Source organism: Saimiri boliviensis, chromosome 12 (assembly GCF_048565385.1).
Source record: "Saimiri boliviensis isolate mSaiBol1 chromosome 12, mSaiBol1.pri, whole genome shotgun sequence".
NCBI lineage: Eukaryota > Metazoa > Chordata > Mammalia > Primates > Cebidae > Saimiri > Saimiri boliviensis.
The window spans coordinates 80,316,693-80,342,866 of NC_133460.1; the positions used below are offsets into that span (position 1 = coordinate 80,316,693).

Consider the following 26,174-nt stretch of genomic DNA (forward strand, 5'->3'; position numbering starts at 1 on the left):
TTCCCATCTTCTAGGCAAGTCAAGGGATTTGGAATGGGTTGGGATAAGTAATTTTCCCACATTTCCATGCCCAGTATGTGGCAGAATTAGGTAGCCTTCCTAACCTCATCATTTTTACGATGCTTTTAATCAAAACATCATAGTGGTGAAAAGTTATCTTGGGCCTCTGTCTATAAAAGATACAAGGGAAAATAAAGTTAAGAAAAAAAAAAAGGCAGAGCAAATTTGAATCAGACTTGTACCTCAGATAACTCTGTGGGTCACTAGCAATAAAGAGGGAGTCAGCAGGTTTGACTTCTGTAACCATACAGCATGACTCACTCTGAAAACTAGAAAAAAATATCAGCTAAGGTTTATTACCTGCTCAGGTTCCAAGGTGGCCAACATCCTTCCTCCAGATCGAGCCATTTCTCCCTGCTGCTCAACAGTAGGCCCTGCAAGAGTATGTGCAAATATCAGGTCATGGTCACCTTAGTTCTCTCTCACTTTGCCAGCACATGCACAGGCTCATCACACCCATAGAAGGAACACACGGTGTCTTGGTATGCTTGTTTCACATAGGGGATCACTATGACCAATAAAATAGCAAAAGAATGTGCCAGATTCACTCAGGTATAAACACAAGAACTTGTATTTCTGGGGTAAACAATATACTTTACGTTTTCTAGAATTCTTCTGAGTTCCACTTTGGCTAATATTTTTTAATGTGCTTACCTTTCTGAATGCAGACTATGAGGCAATTCTGTCCTCTGTAAACACTCCAGGGCAAACACTGTATCATAGGCACCTTTGCATCTCTACTGCTTATCAGTACCTGGCATCTAACATAGGCCTAGCAACTGTTTCTTGAGAAAATGAATGCTTATATACTTTAACCTAGTGATTTTCCAGAACATAGGCCTAGCTAGGCAGGTTAGATGGAATTTCACAAAAGTAAAGCAAAATCCAATTCTGCAAATAATGTTCAAAACAACGCCTTATTTCCTTTTTTTTTTTTTTGATGCGGAGTTTCGCTCTTGTTACCCAGGCTGGAGTGCAATGGCGTGATCACGGCTCACCGCAACCTCCGCCTCCTGGGCTCAGGCAATTCTCCTGCCTCAGCCTCCTGAGTAGCTGGGATTACAGGCATGTGCCACCATGCCCAGCTAATGCTTTGTATTTTTAGTAGAGACGGGGTTTCACTATGTTGACCAGGATGGTCTCGATCTCTTGACCTCGTGATCCACTTGCCTCGGCCTCCCAAAGTGCTGGGATTACAGGCTTGAGCCACCGCGCCCAGCGCAACAACGCCTTATTTCATAATATTAGCACATCAATTTGTGATCTATAGCCCCACAATTAAAAGTCAGTCTTCAGTCCCATCTAAGCCAGGTGTCACTAGCTCTCATCCACAAGCCTTGGGGCCTTATGAAGAACTATTTACCTGCAGGCTTTACTTCTGAAAAGAAGGTACCAACTTTCTTCCCCTCCACGATGTCTGTGATGACGTGTCCGGACACCTTGGGGTGGGTTCCATTGGCAATAACAACAGAAGTGCCACCTTGCAAAGCCCAGAGGGCTGCTTTTACCTAATGAGACACGTGAGGTCCAAAGATGAGATTCAGACCTATTCACCCACATTTTAAACTTGCAAAAAGATATTAAATCCAAGTTGGTATCGAACAACTTAAGTATATGAGAGAATGTTTTTAAAAGCTCAGGAGCTCTGAAAATACACACAACTCATACACTTTCCAGCTCAACCTTGGCATTTGTTGCTTCAAAGTAAACCAACCTATCCTTTGATTCCAGTCTGTTCTCTCTTCAGTCTTCTCTAGTATGGGACTCATAACTTCTGCATTTGATTTACTGTGCCTCAACTTAGAAACAGCTAAGTAGACCAACAGCCAGGTTTTTGACCAGAGTCTGATCTTGAGTACTTTTAGGTTTTCTAAGTGGGGATCTTGTCCTCATCTCTGCTGTTGATACATGTGATGCTGTACCTTAGGGGTATAACTTCTAAGAACAATTAATGGGACAGAATTTTTGAAAGATTTCACCAAGAAATATTTGAGCTGATAAATTAGAGGATTTATGAATTATGAAAAATATAAAGGCCCTGCTCATGCAGAGTTTACAACATGAACACACTGTTCATATAATATTAATGAAAAAACCCACATACACAGACATAACTCAACATTGGAACACAACACTCATTAAATCTGTATTTAGATATGTACATATTAAGTGTGTATGTGCCTACTATCTGAACCATTAACCCCCATATAATTACAAAAGTAAAAAGGATAAAATATAGTTTGGGCTTTAAAATTGTTACAGGCAGTTAAGGCATCAGATTCTTACCTTGGCTTCCATGCCACCCATTCCCACTCTAGACTTGGTTCCAAAAGTCACGGACTGCTGATCTCCGGGATAAAATATGTCAATAAGCTTTGCATCATCTGATCCTGGGGGGCTGTCAAAAAGGCCTAAAAAATAGACAAAGGTCAGTAATACTGCTTTGATGGAAGTGTCTCCAAGACAGGCCTCCCAGGGCACCTGCCAATCACTCTGTACTTTACTCATCCAAATGAATTCCACTGCACTACTACCTGCTCTGATCAGAAAAAGAGAACAAAGGATTTGACACTGACAAACAGCTCCAGAGGACTCACCTTACATAGTTCTATAACCTGGCTTAATAAACAAATGTTTCCCAACATCAGACCATGGCCATATCCTTGGCACAACATTTATCAGCCCTGTGCATATCCCTGGCAAGGTGTCCTTAGTTATGCCATTGCTACTTATGATGCTGTGCCTTAAGGATGGAACTGAAAAAGAAGACTGGCTATTGCAGAAATGGCACAGCAGCCATATACTGTTTAATGTGACTGTTTCCAAGCAGTAAGAAACGCAACAGAGGTACTCATTAACTCGCACGGTACCCTTTGAAACAATCACTAATTGACACACTTCCAATTTTATAGTGAGTCACTGTGGAGGTTAGGCTGAGTCAGAAGGAGAGCACATGACTCTTGGCATTCAGTCTGGACTCATTACCATAAAGCATATGTCCGTTTTATAACTGAGTGGAATGACATAAAATAGTTACATGAAATGTTACATGCATACAATCAAAGATGAAAAATCCTCACAATTTCACTTTGAAAAAGAGTGAGTGGCAGCTTGAACAAGAATAAGTGGGAGTAAGAGGGGTCTGAGAAAATGTAGTTAAATCAAGACCTAAGTGGACACATATAGGGAGGCTGAGGACTGGCTGAAGGACACTTTGGGCAGTGATTTTTCCGGTTTCAAGTTACTGCTTTTCCTGCACTGTAGTACACCTCTCCCCTCTATTATTCCAAACCTTTAAGACAATCTTGCTATATACTACCTCTCTGGGGGAGTAAGTGAATCAGGGAAGTGAGGATATCCATGTTCAATGTAGAGCAAAGCAGTGCCAACCACATGCCATGCAAATTATTACAGGAGAAGGAAAAACAATTGTTCATAATCTGTCAGTCTCAACCTACTACTCCACAGCTCTCCAAGATTTAGGGTTAGGATCTTCCCAGAAGATACAGTGCTATGAGATCACAGATTGAGATTTAGAAGCTGTTTCCATTTCATTTAATAGTATAGGGGCCGGGTGCGGTGGCTCACAGCTGTAATCTGAGCACTTTGGTGGTCCGAGGTGGGCAGATCATGAGGTCAAGAGATAGAGACCACCCTGACCAATACGGTGAAACCCCTTCTCTACTAAAAAATACAAAAATTAGCTGGGCGTGGTGGTCTGTGCCTGTAGTCCCAGCTACTCGGGAGGCTGAAGTGGAAGAATCACTTGAACCAGGATGCGGAGGTGAGAGTGAGCTGAGATTGCGCCACTGCACTCCAGCCTGGTGTCAGAGCAAGACGCTGTCTCAAAAAAAAAAAAAAAAAAAAGAGTATAGAGTATAGGAAAGATTAGACAATCCTAGCCAAACCTTCTCCAAAGACAGTGAGGGGTTCCTAGCATTCTGATAATGTGCTTACTCCTCTTTTCCCCTTACCCCACCCAAGAGCACAGTTAAAATTCAGATACTATTCTAAAAAGCCAACACTCAGTGGAAAACGAATTAGGATCATTATAACAAGAATGCCAGTCTGCCAATGACCTAATTTTGGTGTTTGAAGCTGCATCAAAACTGTTTGCTGGAGTCTCGTTCAAATTGGATTCTATAAACTAATCTCAAAGACTTAACTTTTTTTTTTTTTTTTTTTTTTTTTTACCTTGTTAGCCAGTATAAGAGAGAAGGAAGAGTGTAGCTTTTTTAATTGTACAGACTCAGATTTGAAACTAGCCTCTGTCAAGCACTTGCTATGTGACTTCGGATACACCAATTAATAGATGTGAATTTAATTTTAAATTAAATTAAAAAAAATTATTTATTCTCCTCTTCCCGCCCCCCCCCCCCACCCCACCCCCAACAGACAGGGTCTCTGTGTCACTCAGGCTGCAGTGCAGTGCAGTGCATGATCACAGCTCACTGTAGCCTCAACTTCCTGGGCTCAAGTGATTGTACTGCTTCAGCACCGCCAAATAGCTGGGATTACAGGTATGTGCCACCGTGCCCCGCTTCAACTTAATTTTTAACTTCTTCTTCTGTAAAATTAGGTTAACCTACCTATCTACTTTGTAGGAGTCCTAAAAAGATTGAAAATTACATTTATCAAGCACCTAGCACACTATGTGCTCATAGCAGAAATTCAATAAAAACCTGCTGATTGGCCGGGGGCCGTGGCCCACACCTGTAATCTTGAGGTAGGGATTTGGGAGGCCGAGGCAGGTAGATCACAAGGTCAGGAGTTTGAGACTAGCCTGGCCAACATGGTGAAACCCTGTCTCTACTAAAAATAGAAAAATTACGCCGGGCGCGGTGGCTCACGCCTGTAATCCCAGCACTTTGGGAAGCCGAGGCGGGTGGATCATGAGGTCATGAGATCGAGACCATCCTGGTCAACATGGTGAAACCCCGTTTCTACTAAAAACACGAAAAATTAGCTGGGCATTGTGGCACGTGCCTGTGATCCCAGCTACTCAGGAGGCTGAGGCAGGAGAATTGCCCGAACCCAGGAGGCGGAGGTTGCGGTGAGCCGAGATGGCGCCATTGCACTCCAGCCTGGGTAACAAGAGTAAAACTCCGTCTCAAAAAAAAAAAACAAACAAAAATTACATCATTGAATAATAGCAACGATGTAAACACATTAGAACCCTCATCTAATGCTGGTAAGAACATGAAATGGTACAGCTGCTTTGAAAAACAGTCTAGCAGTTCCTCAAAAGTCTTTTAAACAGTTACCATATGACCCTACAATTCTACTCGTAGGTGAAATAAAAACATGTTCACACAAAAACGTGTTATAAATGTTCATATCTAATGTCTATCAATTGATGAACTGATAAATAAAACACAGTATATCCAAAGAGTAGAATATTATTCAGCAATAAAAAGAAATGAAGTATTGATACATGCTGTAAAGTGGATAAACTTTGAAAATATGCTAAGTGAAAAAAACCAGTCACAAAGGGTCACCATATTATATGATACCATTTAAATAAAATGTCCAGAACAGGTTAATCCATAGAAACAGAAAGTATACTGGAGGCTGCCTAGGGATGGGGAGTTTGGGTAGAAGTGGGGAGTGACTGCTAAAGGTTATGGAGTCTCTTGTTGGGGTGATGAAAGGAAAAGTGTTCCATAAATGACTGTTCTTACAGTTGCACAATTATATGAATATACTAAAAGTCACCGAACTGTAAACTTTTATTTATTTTTGAGTCGGGGTCTTGCTCTGTCACCCAGGCTGGAGTGCAGTGGTGTGATAACAGCTCACTTCAGACTGGAACTCCCAGGCCCAAGTGATCCTTATGCCTCAGTCCCCAGTAGCTGGAACCACAGGCACATACCATGATATCCAGCCAACTTTTCTATTTTTTGTAGAGACAGGGACTCACTATATTGCCAGGTTGATCTCCAAATCCTGGGCTCAATTAATCCTCCTGCTTTGGCCTCCCAAGTGTTGGGATCATAGGTGTGAGCCACCAATCTAGGACGGAATTGTAAATTTCAAAAAAAAAAAAAAAGTGAATTGTATAGTATATAAATTATATCTCCATAAAGCTGTTAAGAAAAACAGCTGAAAGCACCTAGAAATAACATTTCAAAATATTCAAACTACATCTCTTAGACTCGCCCACCCTATTCTGAGTCATAAAAGCCCTTTGTCAGACCATATGGCTAATGATCTATAGTTAAAAATGATCACAGGGACTCAAAGAAAGAGGGAAACTCATGTACTCACACATGTATCATTTAAAACAAAGGGCAGATAAAAGAAAAAAGCATTACTTTGTACCTTCTACATCTGAAAGAACAATCAAGAGGTCAGTTTTCATTTCCACAGCCAGACGGGCAGCCAAGCTATCATTATCTTTAACACTGATAACCTGGAATGCAGATTAAAAAGTCATAAGTGAGTGAGCTAAACAGTCCAAAAAGAAATTAATGGAAGCATCCAGCTAAGCTCAGGCAAAACCAAGCTAGGCTCAGGCAAAACCAATGAACCCAAATACATAGATGACAGCTCTTGCAGGCCCCTTCTGTCTGCAAAGCACACTGTCTACTGGCAACCCCTTTTCCAAACATGCAGTCTTTCAGCCACTGAAATGTACAAAGCCATGCTCATCGTACCATCTTAAGTGACTATAGCACCTTACCCTGTTGAATGCAACCCCAAGTTCAGAAGAGCTTATTCAGTCACTGCTCCATAACAACAGTTTCTCTGATAATTTTTCCACCTTGTTCATGCCAAACTTCTGGTGTTAGTGCATGCATCACAGCGTGGTGTTAGTGTCTCCAGCATGCTTAACCCTTAAAATACTTTACCCACATTTACCCCCTGCAGGTCACTGTTGGGCTCAGCTGGGGGGACAACAGCATCATTTGTGTTGACAATGGGGACAATGTTCATTCTAAGGAGTTCATGAAGTGTTCCATTGAGGTTCCGGCGCTTCTGCTCATCGTGGAAATCCAAATTGGTCACCAAAATCTAAAAGGATTAAATAGATTGAAAATGCAGGAGCGAGAAAAATGATAAACTTCCCAGCATAGAAAAATGCTAAGAGTAGGGGAGTTAACTTTGGGTTTCTGGGGACCCATACAGATTAGAATTAAAAAAAGATGCTAAGAGTAGGGGAGGTAACTTTAGGTTTCTGGGACCCCACACTAGAATGAAATACACATATCTGGGTGTTTATCCAATTCTTTTTTTTTTGTTTGTTTGAGATACGGTCTTACTCTGTTGCCTGGAGTGCAGTGGCATAATCTCTGCTCACTGCAATCTCCACCTTTTGGGTTCAAGCAATTCTCATGCTTCAGTATTCCAAGCAGCTAGGATTATGGGCACATGCAGCTAATTTTGGTATTTTTAGTAGAGACAGTGTTTCGCCATGTTGGCCAGGCTGGTCTCCAACTCCTGGCCTCAAGTGATGGGATTACAGGTGTGATCCACTGCTCCTGGCCCTAGTTCTTGTACAGATTTTTTTTAAAAAGTACAATAATCTGAAATATTTATTTAAGAATTTATTTGGGCCAGGCGCGGTGACTCAAGCCTGTAATCCCAGCACTTTGGGAGGCCGAGGTGGGTGGATCACACGGTCAAGAGATCGAGACCATCCTGGTCAACATGGTGAAACCCCGTCTCTACTAAAAATACAAAAAATTAGCTGGGCATGGCGGTGCGTGCCTGTAATCCCAGCTACTCAGGAGGCTGAGGCAGGAGAATTGCCTGAACCCAGAAGGCAGAGGTTGCGGTGAGCCGAGATCGTGCCATTGCACTCCAGCCTGGGTAACAAGAGCAAAACTCCGTCTCAAAAAAAAAAAAAAAGAATTTATTTAAGACTTCTTGCCAAAGTACTTTAATCCTCAGAGAGCTACCAAATCTCAAAATCTCATTCATTTACAAAATTAAGAAAATTAATGTATCTATTTTAGAGGGATACTAGGGGAATCAGTGATTATCCATTCATTTCTTTTTTTTTTTTTTTTTTTTTGCGACGGAGTTTTGCTCTTGTCACCCAGGCTGGAGTGCAATGGCGCAATCTCGGCTCACCGCAACCTCCGCCTCCTGGATTCAGGCAATTCTCCTGCCTTAGCCTCCTGAGTAGCTGGTTTTACAGGCACGCGCCACCATGCCCAGCTAGTTTTTTTGTATTTTTAGTAGAGACGGGGTTTCACCATGTTGACCAGGATGGTCTCAATCTCTTGACCTCGTGATCCACCCGCCTCGGCCTCCCAAAGTGCTGGGATTACAGGCTTGAGCCACCGCGCCCGGCCTTTTCTTTTTTTATAGAAAGGGTCTTGCTCTGTTGTCCAGGCTGGACTTGAACTCCTAGTCTCAAGTGATCCTCCCACCTCAGCCTCTTGAGTAACTGGGACTAAAGATGCACACCGCTGTGCACAGCAATTTCTTTTTTTTTTTTTTTTTTTTGAGACAGAGTTTCGCTCTTGTTACCCAGGCTGGAGTGCAATGGCGCGATCTCAGCTCACCGCAACCTCCGCCTCCTGGGTTCAAGGAATTCTCCTGCCTCAGCCTCCTGAGTAGCTGGGATTACAGGCACACGCCACCATGCCCAGCTAATTTTTTTGTATTTTTAGTAAAGACGGGATTTCACCATGTTGACCAGAATGGTCTCGATCTCTTGACCTCGTGATCCGCCCACCTCGGCCTCCCAAAGTGCTGGGATTACAGGCTTGAGCCACCGCGCCCGGTGTCTGCAATTTCTAAAATATCTCTCTGTCCTAGCATCTGATTCAGGGTCTGGCCATAGTAGGCCCTTAAATATTTGGTGAATGAGTGAATAAATTATTTACTCTGCTTAGAAAAGTGTGTTAGACAAAATGAAATAGTGCTGTGTTGTCACTGCTGTTGCTCTGAAGCAGACCATTACCAGAGTTAAGAAAGACTGTGTGTGAGCATGTGGGGTTAGTCCGAGAAATTTACAGAGGTTAGTCTTTAGTCACAAGCTGAAAGAGGGACAGAAGGCAACTTAGTTCAAGGGAAGACATGAGCATAAGGTGCTCAAAGGTAGAATGAATAGCTGGGTGTGTGGGCTGGGAAACAGCTCCGCTTTCTTGCTTGAACCAGAATTTTATGCAATGTTTATTAAGAGAAAAAGATAAATGGGTAAATGGAGATAGCAAGAAACTAAATGGCAACAAACCTTGAAGCTCAACAAATACTTTAATATAATCTCTCTAATGGTTAAGGAAGAGAGTTCTTGCTATGTAGGGCAGGATGTGGCAGGGAAATTGGAAGCAAACAGTAAAGCAAGCAGGCACTGAAACAGTCAAAGTGAGGATGGTTAAGGGTCTGGCTACGATAAGTGAGTAGCCTTAATGGTACATAAGACGTTGGAAACATATATATATAGAAAATTAATTCACTCACTCACTTGATAAAAAATTTGTTGAGTACCTATGAAATGCCAGGGTCTAGCTGCTGGAATAGAGAATAAGAATGTTGATAGTTTGGGGAAAAATAAAATGGGGCATATTTAAGGCTGGGCACAGTGGCTCATGCTTGTAATCCCAGAACTTTGGGAGGCCCAGGAGGGCAGATCACCTGAGGTCAGGAGTTTGAGACCAGCCTGACCAACATGGAGAAACCCTGTCTCTACTAAAAATACAAAATTAGCCGGGCGTGGTGTTGCACTCCTGTAATCCCAGCTACTCAGGAGGCTGAGGCAGGAGAATCGCTTGAACCCAGGAGGCGAAGGTTGCAGTGAGCTGAGATTGTGCCATTGCATGCCAGCCTGTGCAACAAGTGCAAAACTCCATCTCAAAAAAAAAAAAAAAAAGGCAGGGGGCATATTTTTGAAAGGGAAGATCATGAACTCCTTTTCAGAAAGGCTTAGTTCTGTAGGACACAGGCATAGGTCAAGGCTGAACGTACAGATTCTGGTCACGATGGTGAAAGAGCAAACAATTAATATAAACACGTGTGTAGGAGAGGCAAGCAGGAGGGCTAAAGGTCCAGGAAAAATATCCGTCACCAAAATAGCTTCACAAAAAAACCAAGAGGTAAAGAGTCTCAGGAGGGAAAAGTATGTGTTTAGACAAGGGCAATCTGCTGAGGACAAATCAGTTTCCCTTCTATGAAGAAAAAACAAGCCGTTGCAGTGTTTTAAGTCTTTAACCTGGCAAATGACCTACTGGAAATTTCAAAAGCCACTGATAATAGTCTTCTATATAGGACTATTGAAGAAAATAAGGAACCAGAAGACAAAGTACAAAAAACAAATATTTTCTGTAGATCTCATGGTCTTTGGGGAAGGCACAGGTGTTTGAGGAAAGAGCCCAGGGATTGAAGCTTGTTGGGAACTAGAGGTGGCAGAGTTCTTCTTTCACTCAATGTGAATTAAAACAATGGCTGATGCTGCACTGACTCTTAATGCTACTGTCATTCAAAACAAAACAAAAACAAACTCTCAAAAAGTATCATCCCTGAGAAAAACCAAACCAAAGCGAAACCATAGCTCTTGGACTTGAGTTTCCTCACCTGGCTCCAGGCACTTTAAAAAAATTAAAGACCAAAATTGTCATTGGACTGTGGAGAAGAGAAAGCAGGTAATTAAAAAAGAGTGATAGGAATAGAGATTTATATTGTACTAGGAGAAAAAACAAAAGCTAAGACTGCAGAATGTGGGGTCCCCAGCCATAGGCAATGGGACAAGTCTATGCCTTTCTGTTTCAGCTCACTGACTTGAAGACACTCTGGTATAACACCAGAATATTGCTGTGGGTACAAACAGGCAAATGATGGAGAAACAAAAAAAGTAACAGGAAATGAAGAAGCAAAACCTGATATATATGTATTTACACAAGTGAGATATATATATATGTATAATGTCACCTTATATGTTTTATTTTATATTATATTATTTTACATGTACACCACCTGCACGGATGTTATTTTACACAGGTGATATTGTTACATGTGGTGTACATGTAAAATAATATCCATAATATAAAATAACAGATATTTCATATCTTTGCAGATAAAGGAGTTTCAAAATAAAATAATTTGGGAGTTAGATTTTTTCCAGTTGTTTCCTGAGATGACTGTTACTTAGATGTGTCTATTTAGTGTGTAGTTGAAAAGTTAAGAATACAATTCAAAAAATTCAGGAGACTTAGGTAAAAATAAAACAATGTAGAAAGAAGGTTCTAGAACATTTTGGGGCAGGCACCACAAATTCGTAAGTCCCATGAGGACTGAAATCATGTCTGACTTGTTCACCACAGTATCGCCAATGCCCAAGACTGCTAGGTACACCATAGGTGCTCAATAAATATTTGCTCAGTTAGTAAAAAAAACCAACAAACCACCAGCATTCCTCTTTCCCTTCAAAGCTTAATAAATATCTGCCATAAAAGGCAACCAACCAGATGCAAAGAGAAGCAGGCCACCTGAAGTCAAAGCCAGTGAAATAAAGACATTTAACTTCTCTGTCTTCAGAAGTGTTAACACTTGTAATCCTAAGAGTTATTAGTATAACAAGAGCTAATATTTACCGAGAATGCATTACGTACCAAACACTATACTAAATGCTTTTCATATATTTTCTCACTGAGCCCTTCCAAAAACTCTGAAATAGGCACTGATATTATCCCCATTTTTCAGATGAGGAAACTGAGGCACAAAAAGGTTAGATAAAAAACTTCCTTGAGATCTCTCAAATAGCAAATGATGAAGCTGATGCCATATTCCATGAGTCTGGCTCCAGAGCCCTTTGTTCCCAAGAACCACCCCCACAGGTCTCACACCCTTTGCAAAGCCCAGCCTCTCACCTGGGCAGCACAGATGCTGTACTGGGTAAACATAGCCTCATACAAGGCCATCAGCCCACTCTGTCCGGCAGCTGCACAGGCCCGTGCCTCTAAGACTGGAATTGCCTGTAATATACCAATCAGACAAGGTGTGGTCGGGAATGAGGGAAGAAGACCTGAGGATCCATTTCAACGAGTGGGGAAGCAGCACCCACCATCTCTTTCAGCTGGTTCTGCCCTGAGTGTAGGGCCTGCCGCACACTCTGAGACAGAAGGATCTCATGGCGCAAGCGCTGTTTGCCAAAGGCTACGGCTCCACTGGTCACCAGCATCATCTCTCTGCCCTGATTCTGCAGCACTGATACCTGGCATTGAGAAGGAAAGGGAATCACAAGTCAACATATTGTCTCTTTCATCTCCTCACAAGGGATAGAGGTAGGGTAGACTATTGAATAGATCCCAAAAGCTGGTTTATGAACCAACATGTGGCTGGCTCTGAAAGAATCAAGCAGATTGGTAAAAACACAAATTCCTACATCATGTCTCAAATTTCTGTATAGCAGGTGGCAGATAAAAAGAAGACATTTTAATTTATTTTTTATTAAAACAATTGTCCAGGCATGGTGGCTGATGCCTGTAATCCCAGCAGTTTGGAAGGCCAAGGCAGGCAGAATGCCTGAGCCCAGGAGGTTCAAGACCATCCTGGGTAACATGGCAAGACACATTCTCTACAAAGAATACAAAATTTAGCCAGGCATGGTGGTGCATGCCAGGTACCTGGGAGGCTGAGGTAGGAGGATCACCTGAGCTGAGGGAAATTGAGGCTGCAGTGAGCCGTGATGGTGTCACCAAACTCCAACCTTGGCAACAGAATGAGAGAGACATTGTCTCAAAGAAAAAAAAACCCTATTAAAAAATTTTCTTGGGCCGAGCGCGGTGGCTCAAGCGTGTAATCTCAGCACTTTGGGAGGCCAAGGCGGGTGGATCACAAGGTCAAGAGATCGAGACCATCCTGGTCAACACGGTGAAACCCTGTCTCTACTAAAAATACAAAAAAATTAGCTGGGCATGGTGGCGGGTGCCTGTAATCCCAGCTACTCAGGAGGCTGAGGCAGGAGAATTGCCTGAACCCAGGAGGCGGAGGTTGCGGTGAGCTGAGATCGCGCCACTGCACTCCAGCCTGGGCAACAAGAGTGAAACTCCGTCTCAAAAAAAAAAAAATTTTTTTTCTTAACACAGACTCTTGCTCTGTCACCCAGGCTGGAGTGCAGCAGCATAAATGTGGCTCACTGCAGCCCTGGCTGCCTAGGCTGAAGTGATCCTCCAGCCTCAGCCTCACAAGTAGCTGGAACCATTGTTTTAGTACACATCCCAGGCAACAGATGTTATTTCATCTGTAAACAGTTTGGCAGTAACTGCTAAAAGATAATTATATATATATGTAACATATAATATATATAATTATATTTTAAACGTTTTTATAACATAATTATAAAATTATAATTATATAATATATATTTTTCTCTCCACAAAACCATTATCATCTGAAACATTTCAATGATTTCCTTCATATCAAATAGCCAGTGCTCATATTTTGCCAATTTTTTTTTGCTTGCTCAAATTGAGATGCAAGCTAAACCCTGCCTTACAAATTAATTGAAGTATCTCTTGAGTCTCTTTAACTCATGGGTTCCCCTCTCCATCAGTTTTCCCCCTTGTAATTTTCTGTTAAACTCAGTTGTTTATTCTTTAGGATTTCCCAGCCTACATTTTCCCAATTGTGTCCCTATGGTATTAACACTGCGCTTTGTATTTCCTACAAACTGCTGTTTGATATCAAGGCTTGTTTTCCCCCCACTGCCAACAGTTCTTAATAGGTTGTGGTGTACATGTCCATCAAGGGGATACATAATGCCTGGTTATCTTTCTTTTTGTGATATTAGCATCTGTTTGATGATCATTGCCAAGATCAATTATTCCATTAGGAGTGGCAAAATGCTGATATTCTAACTCAATGATTCCTTCTTCATTTATAATCTGGAAGAATTCCAAAAGGGAAATTTTACTTTACCAACTATTTGGTTACCCTGAGGTATGGTTTGTCTATGAAAAGCAGGACAAATGTGTGTCTCTTCCCCTTTACTCATCCATTTTCAAAATAATGAGTAGCTTCTCCAAAAATGGCCAATGAGGTTTTTTTAAGTGTAATTATGAATTCAGGGATTTAAACATTTTTTTTTTTTGCATTGTGTAGTGATTCCCTTTCTTTTTTTTTTTTTTCTTTTGAGACTGAAACTCTCACCCAGGCTGGAGTGCAGTGGTGCAATCTCATCTCACTGCAACCTCTACCTCCCACGTTCATGCGATTCTCCTGCCTCAGCCTCCTGAGAAGCTGGGATTACAGGCAGGTGCCACCATACCTGACTAATTTTTGTACTTTTCGTAGAGATGGAGTTTCACTATGTTGGTCAGGCTAGTCTCAAACTCCTGACCTCAGGCAGTCCGCCCACCTTGGCCTCCCAAAGTGTTCGGATTACAGGTGTGAGCCACTGCACCCAGCTGTGATTCCCTTTCTTGATGTTCAAATCATTCCATCTATGGCCAGTGGAAGCCACTGTAAGTCGGCTCCTGAGTCCATCTGACAGGATATTAGGCAGTCCCTGATGGAGACAGATCTTCCACTAGGTCCACAAACAGCCCTAGAAAGAAAGCTGGTAACCTAGGCAAACCTTTCCCAGGTTTTTCCTACTGTTTTCATCAAGCTTTTCCTTCGTTCAAAATCTTCAGTCTGCTTTTGAAACTGAACCCCAACTCACCTAGTTGGCTTCAGAGCCCTGCCTAATGGAATGATCCACTTTATTTTTCATTCTTCCTGATAAGACCACCATCTCTGCTTTCCAGCTTGTCTCCTCCCTGGCCCACAGCATGCCATATTCATTCCTGTCTGTCTTCCATCTGGAATCCACTCCTAGAGCCAGTTCCTCCCCCATAAGCACTGGACTGCAGGGGCACCAGTCGCATGTATACTTAGCAGCGTGGAACTTTCCCCGTTTATGCAAGTCCCATCAGTTATCAAGGCCCAGGCCGAGTTCTAGCTCTCCTAGGAAGCCCCAAGAACAACCATACTCTCATCTGAGTTTCCCATCTCTGGACCCATCAGTCACTGTTATTTGGGCCCACTCATTTGGATATTTACTGCCCTGAACAGTCACCTACATGTTTGGGAAGTCCCAGTTCTGGCTCCCAAAGGGTAGAGACTCTGTTAAGTCTTTAAGGTAGAGAGGCTCTGTTATGCCCCTCACAGTGTAGTCTCTTGATAAATATTTTTAAAGTTTATCTGATGAACTCAGTCTGGGAGGTTCGTTTGATAATTATTGTTTTGGGGTTTTATTTATTTTTTTTTGGTCAGGTTTTCATTCTGTTGCACAGGCTGGAGTGTAATGACTTGATCATAGTTTTTTTTTTTTTTTTTTTTTTTTCCCTCGCTATGTTGCCCAGGCTGGAATGCAGTGGCTATTCAGAGGCACTGATTCCCACTACTGATCAGCACGGGAGTTTTGACCTGCTCCGTTTCCGACCTGGGCTGGTTCACCCCAACACTTTATCATAGTTCACTGCAACCTTGGGCTCCTGGGCTCAAGCAATTCTCCTGCCTCAGCCTCCCAAGAAGTTAGAACTTTTTGAGACAGGGTCTTGCTCTGTCACCAAGGCTGGAGGGCAATGGCATGATCATAGCTCATTGGAGCCTCAACCTCCCAGGCTTAGGCAATCCTCCTATCTCAGCCTCCTGAGTAGCTGGGGCCACAGAAACGTGCCACCAGGCCTGGCTAATTTTTTTAAAAAATTTTTGTAAAGTCAGTGTTTCACTATATGGCTTGGGCTAGTCTCAAACTCCTGGGCTCAAGCAATCCTCCCGCCTCAGCCTTCCAAAGTACTGGATTACAGGAACGAGCATGGCTGAGAGCTGATAAAACTTCATTTACAAAAACAGGCAGCATGCCAGATTTGGCCAAAAGTCAAAAACCAGACATCCAGGTATCCCACAGATAAAGCAAGAGTTCTTCCATGGCAGCTGAAATTTTACACTACCCTCCATAATTAAATTTTCAGTTTTTAAAAAACAACTTTCCTGAGGAGTTAATATTGGGAAACTGCTAACCTGAAACCTTACAGAATTTTTTTCTCACATTTTCTATTCTAAACAATTATCAAGGGTAAGCAACAAAGTGAGACCCAGTCTCTACAAAAATTACAAAAATTTGCTGGGCATGGTGGTTTGTGCCTATAGCTGCAGCTACTCGGGAGCTGAGGTCAGAGTATCACTTGAGCTTGGTGGGTTGAGGTTGCAGTGAGCTGTGATCATGCCATAACAGTCCAGCTGGGGTGACAGAGTGAGATCCTCTCAAAACAAACAAACAAACACAGCTGCCTGATCCCAGAGATACTTATTAAATGGATAGGTGTGAAGCCCAGGCATCTCCAGGCCCGAGATGATTCTACTTCATAACCAGAACTAAGAATCTCTGACAGAAACAGCTCTTAATCACTAAGAAGTCTGAGGCACGAACTGCATGAAATCACCCCTACTCCTTAACATTCCCTTTTCTTGCCCTAAGATGCTATCTCTTACTGACATCCACATTGGGAAACAGTTTCCACACTGGGTTAAATCTATTGCACTGAATTCACAATTATTTTTATAAATTGATGAGCAACTTAAACCCAATTTGAACTAACAACTTAAAACCCCAATTTAGTACAGCATTTCTATCTTGGCAATCACCTGCTCAACAATAGATGCCAAGCGCCCCAGGGCCAGGCCACATTCATCCCCTCGGGTCACCACAGCACTGCCGAGCTTCACCACGATTCTCTTGGCATGCTTCAGCTCACTTCGGTGGGCAAAGGACTTGCCATGTGCACGACTGAGGGGTACAGTGATAAAGGGGATATTGCTCCAAGAACGAACATGTCTGATGACTGAAGGCTGGATACGATCTGTAGCCACCAAGGTCAAATGCAAGAAAGAAAGAAATACTCAATTTAGTTGTTCAATAAAAATATCCGTGCCCAGTATTAATCAGTTTAGATACCAAAAAAATAGCATTATCATTAACTGTGTAAAAGTAGCACAGTATATCAAAAGCTCTATCTAGCATATTCTTATTTTATGCTAGCATATTCTTATTTTATATATTCTATCTAGCATATTCTTATTTTATGTATTGTATGGAGTTTACACCCAGTATGCAGGTCATAGGCATACTCAAATGCCATTGGTGAAGAGTACAAATTAATCTTTTTTTTTTCTTTTCTTTTTTTTTTTTTGAGACAGAGTTTCACTCTTGTTACCCAGGCTGGAGTGCAATGGCGCGATCTCGGCTCAACGCAACCTCCGCCTCCTGGATTCAAGCAATTTTCCTGCCTCAGCCTCCTGAGTAGCTGGGATTAGAGGCACGCGCCGCCATGCCCAGCTAATTTTTTTTGTATTTTTAGTAGAGACGGCGTTTCACCATGTTGACCAGGATGGTCTCGATCTCTTGACCTCGTGATCCACCCGCCTCGGCCTCCCAAAGTGCTGGGATTACAGGCTTGAGCCACCGCGCCCAGCGTACAAATTAATCTTTCCTGAATTTAGGTTGGCAAATTTATCAAAAGCCTTAAAAAAAGTTCTCTAAAAAAGAGATTTATCAGAAATCTGTTCATCACTGTCTTATTTATTATCAGAAAAATCAGAAGCAGAGTAAATGTTGAATAAAAGATTAACATTTTTAGAATTTTTAATAATGCAGAAAAATGCTTATGTTAATTTCATATACATGTATAAACACACAGATGGATAAAATTAATGAAAAATATTTTATCTCAATAGGATTATAAGCAACTTTAAATTTTCTTCTTTGTTCTTTCTTATATTTTCCAAGTTTATGCAGTTAAGATGCACTGCTTTTATAATCAGAAAAATATAGGTGTTTCTAAAGAAACCATATTATTATAAAAAGAGGAAAGAGCTGGCCAGGCTCGGAGGCTCACACCTATAATCCCAGAACTTTGGGAGGCTGAGGCAGGAGGATCACCTGAGGTCAGGAGCTCGAGACCAGCCTGGCCAACATGGTGAAACCTTGTCTCTACTAAAATACAAACTGTGGTGGCAGGCACCTGTAATCCTAGCTATTCAGGCGGCTGAGGCAGGAGAATCACTTGAACCCAGGAGATGGAAGTTGCAGTGAGCCAAGATTGTGCCATTGCACTCCAGCCTGGCGACAGTGAGACTCTGTCTCCAAAAAAAAAAAAAAAAGAAAAAAAAAAAGAAAAAGAGGGAAGAGTCTGATTAGCAAAGACATTAAAGAACAAAGTATCCTAGCCCTTTGGGAGGCCAAGGCGGGTGGATCATGAGATCAGGAGTTCGAGATTAGCCCAGCCAATGCAGTGAAACCCCGTCTCGACTAAAAATACAAAAATTAGCCAGGTGTGGTGGTGGGCACCTGTAGTCCCAGCTACTCAGGAGGCTGAGGCAGAAGAATCACTTGAACCCAGGAGGTTTGCACTCCAGCCTGGGCAACAGAGCAAGACTCCGAGATACACACAAACACGCACACGCACGCGCGCACACACACACACACACAGAGTAAGTGGTATGAATAATAAAAAATCTAAACTAGTCTATCTACAATTTCTCTTTCTGACATGGCAGTATGAATCCAGATGCCTGTAAACAATGATAAAAGAAACTGGAGAGCTTTCTGAAGGAAAAGCAATGTTAGAGTCAGATCCTTTTCACCCCATTAGACATCTGCCTCTAACCAATTCTTTTTTTTTTTTTTTTTTTGAGACGGAGTTTCGCTCTTGTTACCCAGGCTGGAGTGCAATGGCGCGATCTCGGCTCACCGCAAACTCCGCCTCCTGGGTTCAGGCAATTCTCCTGCCTCAGCCTCCTGAGTAGCTGGGATTACAGGCACGCACAACCATGCCCAGCTAATTTTTGTATTTTTAGTAGAGACGGGGTTTCACCGTGTTGACCAGGATGGTCTCGATCTCTTGACCTCGTGATCCACCCGCCTCGGCCTCCCAAAGTGCTGGGATTACAGGCTTGAGCCACCGCGCCCGGCTGCCTCTAAACAATTCTTCCCTGATTTTTTTTCTTGTAACATTGTACAAGATTACAGATAATTTGCATAGACAAACAAACAAACAAAGGTACAAGATTTCTATTTTTTTTTTTTTTTTGAGACGGAGTTTTGCTCTTGTTGCCCAGGCTGGAGTGCAATGGCGCGATCTCGGCTCACCGCAACCTCCGCCTCCCGGGCTCAGGCAATTCTCCTGCCTCAGCCTCCTAAGTAGCTGGGATTACAGGCACGCGCCACCACGCCCAGCTAGTTGGTACAAGATTTCTAAGGAGGAAAAAATATCTTGATTAAAAAGCTGAATAGATACCTGCATAAAGCCAAAAGTAAAAGAGTAAAAGCTGAATGTCAGGCACAGAACCCTTTCAACACTTCTCATGGGCCCAACACCTCCTGCTTAGCTGCTTACTAATTACCCATTCGCCCTTTCTCACACAATTATCAGATACCCAAGTATTAGCCAGGCATACTGCCACCAGTCAAAAGACTACATTTCCCAGCCTTTCTTGTTCAGATAGATAGGACCATGTGACCAAGTCTGGCTAATGAGACATGTGAAAATGTTATGTGGGGTTTCTAGGAACTTAAAAGAGATGTACTTTCTTCCCTTCATCCCCACTGCTGCCTCGTATATGGGCATCAAGTCTGGAGCTCAATCATGCATTTTGAACTACAAGGAACTGTGAAGAAATAGGAACGAACAAGCAGGGATCCCTGATGATTTCACAGTGCTATTCTAGAAGCCCTGGACTGTCTACCTTCTTGCAGGACTGCTAGGCTTCCTTCAAGAGAAAAGAGAAATACATTTCTATTCTGTTTGAGCCACTAGTATTTCGAGTTTCCTACTATTATGCATATAATTGTAACTGACACAGGAGAATGAGTGCACAGGCAGATGGGCTGGGTGAGGCCTATGTGGGAGAGAAGATGCTGTCAAATCAGTGGGGGTGGAGAAGGGTGGGAGGGGTGCTTACAGCAAACAGATCTTCCTCCTTGATAGCAAGAAGCAAGACAAGGTGGGTAACATTGGTTCTCAGCAGGACTAAACATTAAGCAATTTCCTGCAAAGACTCTTCTATATCTCATTAGAGACAACTCACAAATATTTAAATGAATTACTAAAATAATTATTCCAACCCACCCTTTGAACCACTGTTCTACAACTTTATTAGAGAGTTAACTACCTTTACTTGAACCAACCATTATCACTTCCCTTTATAGTGTCTGTCTATAAATTACAATTTTCTCTTTTTTTTTTTTTTTTTTTTTTTTGAGACGGAGTTTCGCTCTTGTTACCCAGGCTGGAGTGCAATGGCGCGATCTCGGCTCATCGCAACCTCCGCCTCCTGGGCTCAGGCAATTCTCCTGCCTCAGCTTCCTAAGTAGCTGGGATTACAGGCACGCGCCACCACGCCCAGCTAGTTTTTTGTATTTTTAGTAGAGACGGGGTTTCACCATGTTGACCAGGATGGTCTCGATCTCTCAACCTCGTGATCCACCCGCCTCGGCCTCCCAAAGTGCTGGGATTACAGGCTTGAGCCACCGCGCCCGGCCTAAATTACAATTTTCTCAAAATTTCTTTTGACCTTCTGACTCTATCTCCTGGCCACTAACTCGCTCCCTAACCACAATCTACTGATGATGGGTAAAGCAGGCAGGAGCTTGTTCTCATAAATGAGAAGGTACCAGTGGGCTCTCCTGCCTTCCTGCCTCCTTCACACACAAATCTTAGAAAGAACATTTCTAATGAAGTAGTAAAGAGTCATTTCTTCCTTCCCCTAAATAACCATTTTTCAAGTGACTATATTTCAGGTTTGTGGAGATATAACCAAGTTAATATGATCTTTTTTCACAATAGGCTTGCCATCTAGATCCTGGCACAGATGTCAGCCATCATTTGGGATGGAACTGGGGTTCTGGCAGTATTGCTGGATCTACAGGTGCATGGTCTCTTCCTGCTGCGGGAGTCCCTGGGGCTAAAGGACTGGTTTGTTGTTGAGGCTAAGTTTTTCGGAGTGCTACTTTCCTTCATTGGGTTAATTATTATTAATAATATAGGTACACTAGCCGGGCGCGGTGCCTCAAGCCTGTAATCCCAGCACTTTGGGAGGCTGAGGCGGGCGGATCACAAGGTCAAGAGATCGAGCCCATCCTGGCCAACATGGTGATATCCCGTCTCTACTAAAAATACAAAAAATTAGCTGGGCGTGGCGGCGTGCGCCTGTAGTCCCAGCTACTTGGGAGGCTGAGGCAAGAGAATTGCTTGAACCCAGGAGGCGGAAGTTGCAGTGAGCCGAGATTGTGCCACTGCACTCCAGCCTACTGCCTGGCGACAGAGTGAGACTCTGTCTCAAAAAAAAAAAAAAATAAATAAATAAATAATAATAATAATATAGGTACACTAATGTTTTCAGGAATATTATCCTAAGCAATATGTACACCTAAGTCTTAAGATTAAAAGTTGTACACATAATGGTTTGGTCTCACTGATCTGATAAGAGAGAAGGGTGGTGGAGAGACAGGCTTACTCCCCTAGGGTTTCAACCAGGAATCGTCAGTGGCTGTTTGCAGAGCTCAGAGCTGTCAAGTACTGTGCATTACCCTTTGGGCAGCTGTCAGATCTAGGCTTTCTGGCTTTCTCCCCTCTGCTGGAGGCCCTATCCTGACCTCGAAGTGTGGTTGAGATACTGGGTGAAATTGGGAAAAGGGCATAAGGGACCTCTTGGTACCATTTCTTAAAACTACAAGTAAATTTATAATTAGCTCAACATATAAAACTTAATTACAAAAAAAAAGTAATGAAAAAAAATAATACTAGGCTAGGTGCAGTGGCTTACCTATAATCCCAGTACTTTGGGAGGCCGAGGTGGGCAGATCACCTGACGTCAGGAGTTCGAGACCAGCCTGGCCAACATGGTGAAACCCTGTCTCTACTAAAAATACAAAAATTAGCTGGGCGTGGTGGTGCACACCTGTAATCTCAGCTGCCAGAGAGGCTGAGGCAGGAGAATCACTTGAATCCGGGAGGTGGAGGCTGCAGTGAGCCAAGATTGTGCCACTGCACTCTAGCCTGGGTGACAGAGTGAGACTCCTCAAAAAAAAAAGTAGCATGTAAAAACTTGGGGGCAATAAATACAGGGAACACTTTATTGACACAAACACTTAGAACATTTTATTAGGAGGCTGCCTCTTGCCTCCTTGCTGTTTGGCAGAATTTTGTCTAATTCTGTCAAATTATATTTTCTTCTCTCTCTCTCTCTTTTAAACCTTTTTTCTTGGTTGGGCATGATGGCTCATGCCTGTAAACCCAGCACTTTGAGAAGCCAAGGTGGGCAGACTGTTTGATCTCAGTAGTTCAAGACCAGCGTGGGCAACATGGCAAAATCCCATCGCCACAAAAAATAAAAAAAAGTCAGCATGGTGGTGTGTGCCTGTAGTCCCAAGTACTTGGTGGGTTGAGGCAGGAAGATTGCTTGAGTCCAGGAGGTCTGGGCTGCACTCAGCCATGTTTGTGCTACTGTACTCCAGCCTCGGTGATAAAATGAGACCCCGTCTCCGAGCAAACACCTTTTTCTCTTTTAGAACTCATCTGAAATATACTTGACAACCAAACTTGCCAGATACTCATAAGTTTCCTGTGGTACATACGAGATCTGGAGACGGCTGTGCACTGGACCCAGGGCAGGAGATGTTGGTTGAAGGGCTGGAACCCACAGCGGTAAACTTGACTCAACATGCTGCAATGTGGTCACTGTCCAAAGTATCTGCAGAATACAGTTTTTAAAAAGCGAATAGTGAAAAATACTGAACAATTCATTTTATTTCCCTCTACTTCCCCTTACTCTTGGAGTAAAAATCTGACTCCTCTGTATTAGGGAAACTTCCACCTCCTCTATATTACAGAAAAGAGAGAAAGACTAAGTGCCTCCTTCCTAGGCCTCAACCCTAGCCCTTCCTTTTCTAGGACCATCTTAGTGTTTATGTAAGCAAATAACAATGCAGGGCTATGAACATTTTGATAGACAAAAAACATCTGCTCTTTTTGGCATCTTCCAAATTAAAAAAAAAAAAATCTTTCAGGAGCAATGCTTATGTATTAATACTAAATCGTCATATAATTCCTATAACAGATCCAACATCCTAAAGCAACCATGTCCGCCTTTCTGCTAACACCTTCCAACAGAACCAGGAAATACACATATTTGAAATGTCAGCTTGATCCCTGCCAGACAGCCATGAGAAGCAAGAGGAAAGACCAAAGGCTGCTGCCATGTCTTTGCTGCCTACAGGATTGTAAAGTAACTCCTGTACCCCTGGAAGGCAGCGGCAATGCCCGCAACTGGTGTTAACATCTTAATCCTGTGGAGGATGAGAACATGGCTACAAATCTCAGTTGACAACACGAAGCGGTTATGGGCATTTCCCCACCTTGGGTCAAAATTTGAGACTTCAGACAAATAGTTGTGTGTGTGTGTGTGTGTGTGTGTGTGTGTGTGTGTGTTTTAATGCAGTGACAAATAGTTTAAAAAAGCAGGGACTCCTTCCCACATGTACACAGAAAACAAGCCATTCATTATTGTAGCTCTTTTTTTTTTTTTTTTTTGAGACGGAGTTTCGCACTTGTTGCCCAGGCTGGAGTGCAATGGCGCGATCTCGGCTCACCGCAACCTCCGCCTCCTGGGTTCAGGCAATTCTCCTGCCTCAGCCTCCTGAGTAGCTGGGATTACAGGCACACGCCACCATGCCCAGCTAATTTTTAGTATTTTTAGTAGAGACGGGGTTTCACCATGTTGACCAGGATGGTCTCGATCTCTTGACCTCGTGATCCACCCGTCTCGGCCTCCCAAAGTGCTGGGATTACAGGCTTGAGCCACCGCGCCCGGCCTGTAGCTCTTTTTATGCTATAGAGACACTGTTGTTTTCACAAGGTAAGAAAAATATTTCACTTTGTTTGTGGGCCTCCTTTTAACTTTTGCTCGATGGATTGGTGGATATATCCTAGCCCTCCTAAACGTGCCTCAGAAGACCAGCATTTAGCCCCATGGTGAAGAGAAATCAGGGATGTGTGTACTGCTTTACAACTTATACAGCACAACGGCACCGAAATGGGACAGAGAAGAGACTGGCAGGATACAGCTCTTCTAAAACATATGGCATCTAGCAGGCAACAGAAAGTATTAATTGTTTGTTGATTTCAGCTTTTTCATAACACTGAAGTATGGTTTTAGCCCATGATCTATGTTCGCTGCTTATATAAATTCCTTCAATAATGGCCGCTAAACAATTATTTACATGTGAATTCTCTAAAATACTTATAGAAAAGCCAAAGGGTAAAACAATCAAATTCTAGTTCCACCTCCCTAAGAAACCTTCCCCAGCAACTCTATAGGTCTTCATGGCTGGATATAATTTTATGGGTTAGCTTTTAAGTAGTTCATGACTACTGCGTTTCTCATCTGGATTACAAACTTCCCATTGACAATATGGCAAAAACGATGAGGAACAAGGCCTGTGGAGTTGGTCAGATTTGGGTTCGAGCTCTGTACTTGCTATCTGTGTGTCTTGTGGAGAGTTACTTAATTTTTCTAAGCCTCTGTTTCCTGACTTACAAATCAGGGATACTAACACTAAGGATGTCATGAAATTACAGTGAGAATTAAATGAGATAATGCATGGGTACAACAGATGGTCAGTTAATGTCAGTTTTCCTTCTTTTGTCTTTTAGCCACTAATGATGCCTTACATTAATTTTTTTCCTTAATTTCCTTCAAGACCCGTTATGGAACAAAGAATTCAATGAATATTCACTGTTAAGATATAATCACACATATATTGATTGACTGTTTACCCATTACCCAAGACTGACTGAAAGCTTTGAACATTTACCGTCACTGAGTCAGAAGTTGAAGACTGATGTAGAAACCAAGCCTCCTGGCCTCTCCCCTGTACCAACATCTCTGACTGACCTCAGAGGTTACATCTGCTCTCTCGCTGCACTGGATAGCTCACCTTGCCAGAGTGTATTACGCCCTGGAGAAGCACATAGTTGATCTCAAGGAGCAAAGGGTGTGTGTGTGGGTGTGCGTGGACTTGTGTGTTTAGGTTCCTGTGGCTGTGTCTAGACTCTGTGTGTGTTTAGACTCCATATTATCAGTTGAAAAAAGTTGTTATGCTTTGACTCAAGACATTTCTCAAGTATCTCTTTACAGACTAAACAGAAAGCCCTTATCTAACTGATTTGAACAGAGAACTGAACTTCAGTCCCAACACAGTTCATCCACAAACACATGCTCGGTATATGGCTCACTCACTACTTAAACACAAAGACCCGATGGGCCTCACTACGTTAGAGGGCAGGGGACAATAATGGGGGAAGGGATCTGGGTGCGCCCTGCTGTAACAGAAAGGCCCCAGCGTACATAGTATGCCATACTGCAAAGGGAGTCCGGCTTTGAGGAGGGGATCCCGAACGCCCGGAGGGCCGCGGGGAACTACAGACCCAGGCCCCCGTCGGCGTGTGGCCAGCTACAACCCGCGGCATCCCGGCGCAGTCAGCACCTCCAACACCAGTGCAGGCTCCGGACTCTTGGATCGAGAAGGGGCCTGAATTCTCCACTTGGCCCAGTTCCTCACCTGGTGCAGCCAGGGGCGGCAAGGGAAGCCGGAGGCCCGTACCCATCCGTAGATCCCGGGGCCGCCGCTCACCGGCATATGGGAGCGCGCCCTGGGCGGCCCGGTGCAGCCGCCATCCCTCCACCGAGACCCACATCCTCCCGCGGGCCAGATCCCCAGGCTCTGGCAGCTGCTCGGGCCGCGCCCCCTCCCCAGCCTCCTCGGTGACCCGCGACCCGGGGCTCAGGCCCCTCGCGCTTGAGCCTGGGCGCGCAGCAGCCTTCGCAGAAACGCGGGCGCCTAGCCATCCCCGCCGCTGGCCGCCTACCTGCCTCACCGCCGCCCGGGCCAGCCGCAGGTCAGCACTCCACGCCGGGCCGATTCCGGCGCCAGCTCACTCTCTTTTTCCCTTCCGTACACGTCCAGCACGATGACGTTACGTCAGTGGCGTAAGAGTAAACCTGAGCAGCTAGGCCTACGCTGTTGACGTAGGGCGAGGGCCTGGCCCGGAGCTGCTGCGCGGCAATGGCGTAGGCCCCATCCGAGAATCAGACCCACGCTCCACGTGTCCGGCCCGCCCACC

At 43.5% G+C, this 26,174-nt stretch overlaps 1 protein-coding gene across 2 annotated transcripts in view; it reads right to left on the reverse strand.

Moving 5' to 3' along the window:
- ALDH18A1 (aldehyde dehydrogenase 18 family member A1) overlaps positions 1-26,021 on the reverse strand; it is a 45,945-nt gene extending 19,924 nt beyond the window's left edge. The window contains exons 1-10 of one of the 2 annotated variants that reach the window (XM_003922361.4): positions 25,920-26,021; positions 22,628-22,743; positions 16,639-16,853; positions 12,071-12,220; positions 11,877-11,981; positions 6,922-7,074; positions 6,382-6,472; positions 2,347-2,471; positions 1,424-1,568; positions 361-434 (exon numbers count right to left, since the gene is read on the reverse strand). In XM_003922361.4, the coding sequence (XP_003922410.1) occupies positions 361-434; positions 1,424-1,568; positions 2,347-2,471; positions 6,382-6,472; positions 6,922-7,074; positions 11,877-11,981; positions 12,071-12,220; positions 16,639-16,853; positions 22,628-22,715 (1,146 nt within the window). In that variant the 5' untranslated portion in view covers positions 22,716-22,743; positions 25,920-26,021. Of the gene's footprint in view, positions 1-360; positions 435-1,423; positions 1,569-2,346; positions 2,472-6,381; positions 6,473-6,915; positions 7,075-11,876; positions 11,982-12,070; positions 12,221-16,638; positions 16,854-22,627; positions 22,744-25,919 lie in introns of both variants that reach the window. The other variant, XM_010333243.3, reaches the window with a different exon arrangement.
- Positions 26,022-26,174: the final 153 nt, after the last annotated feature.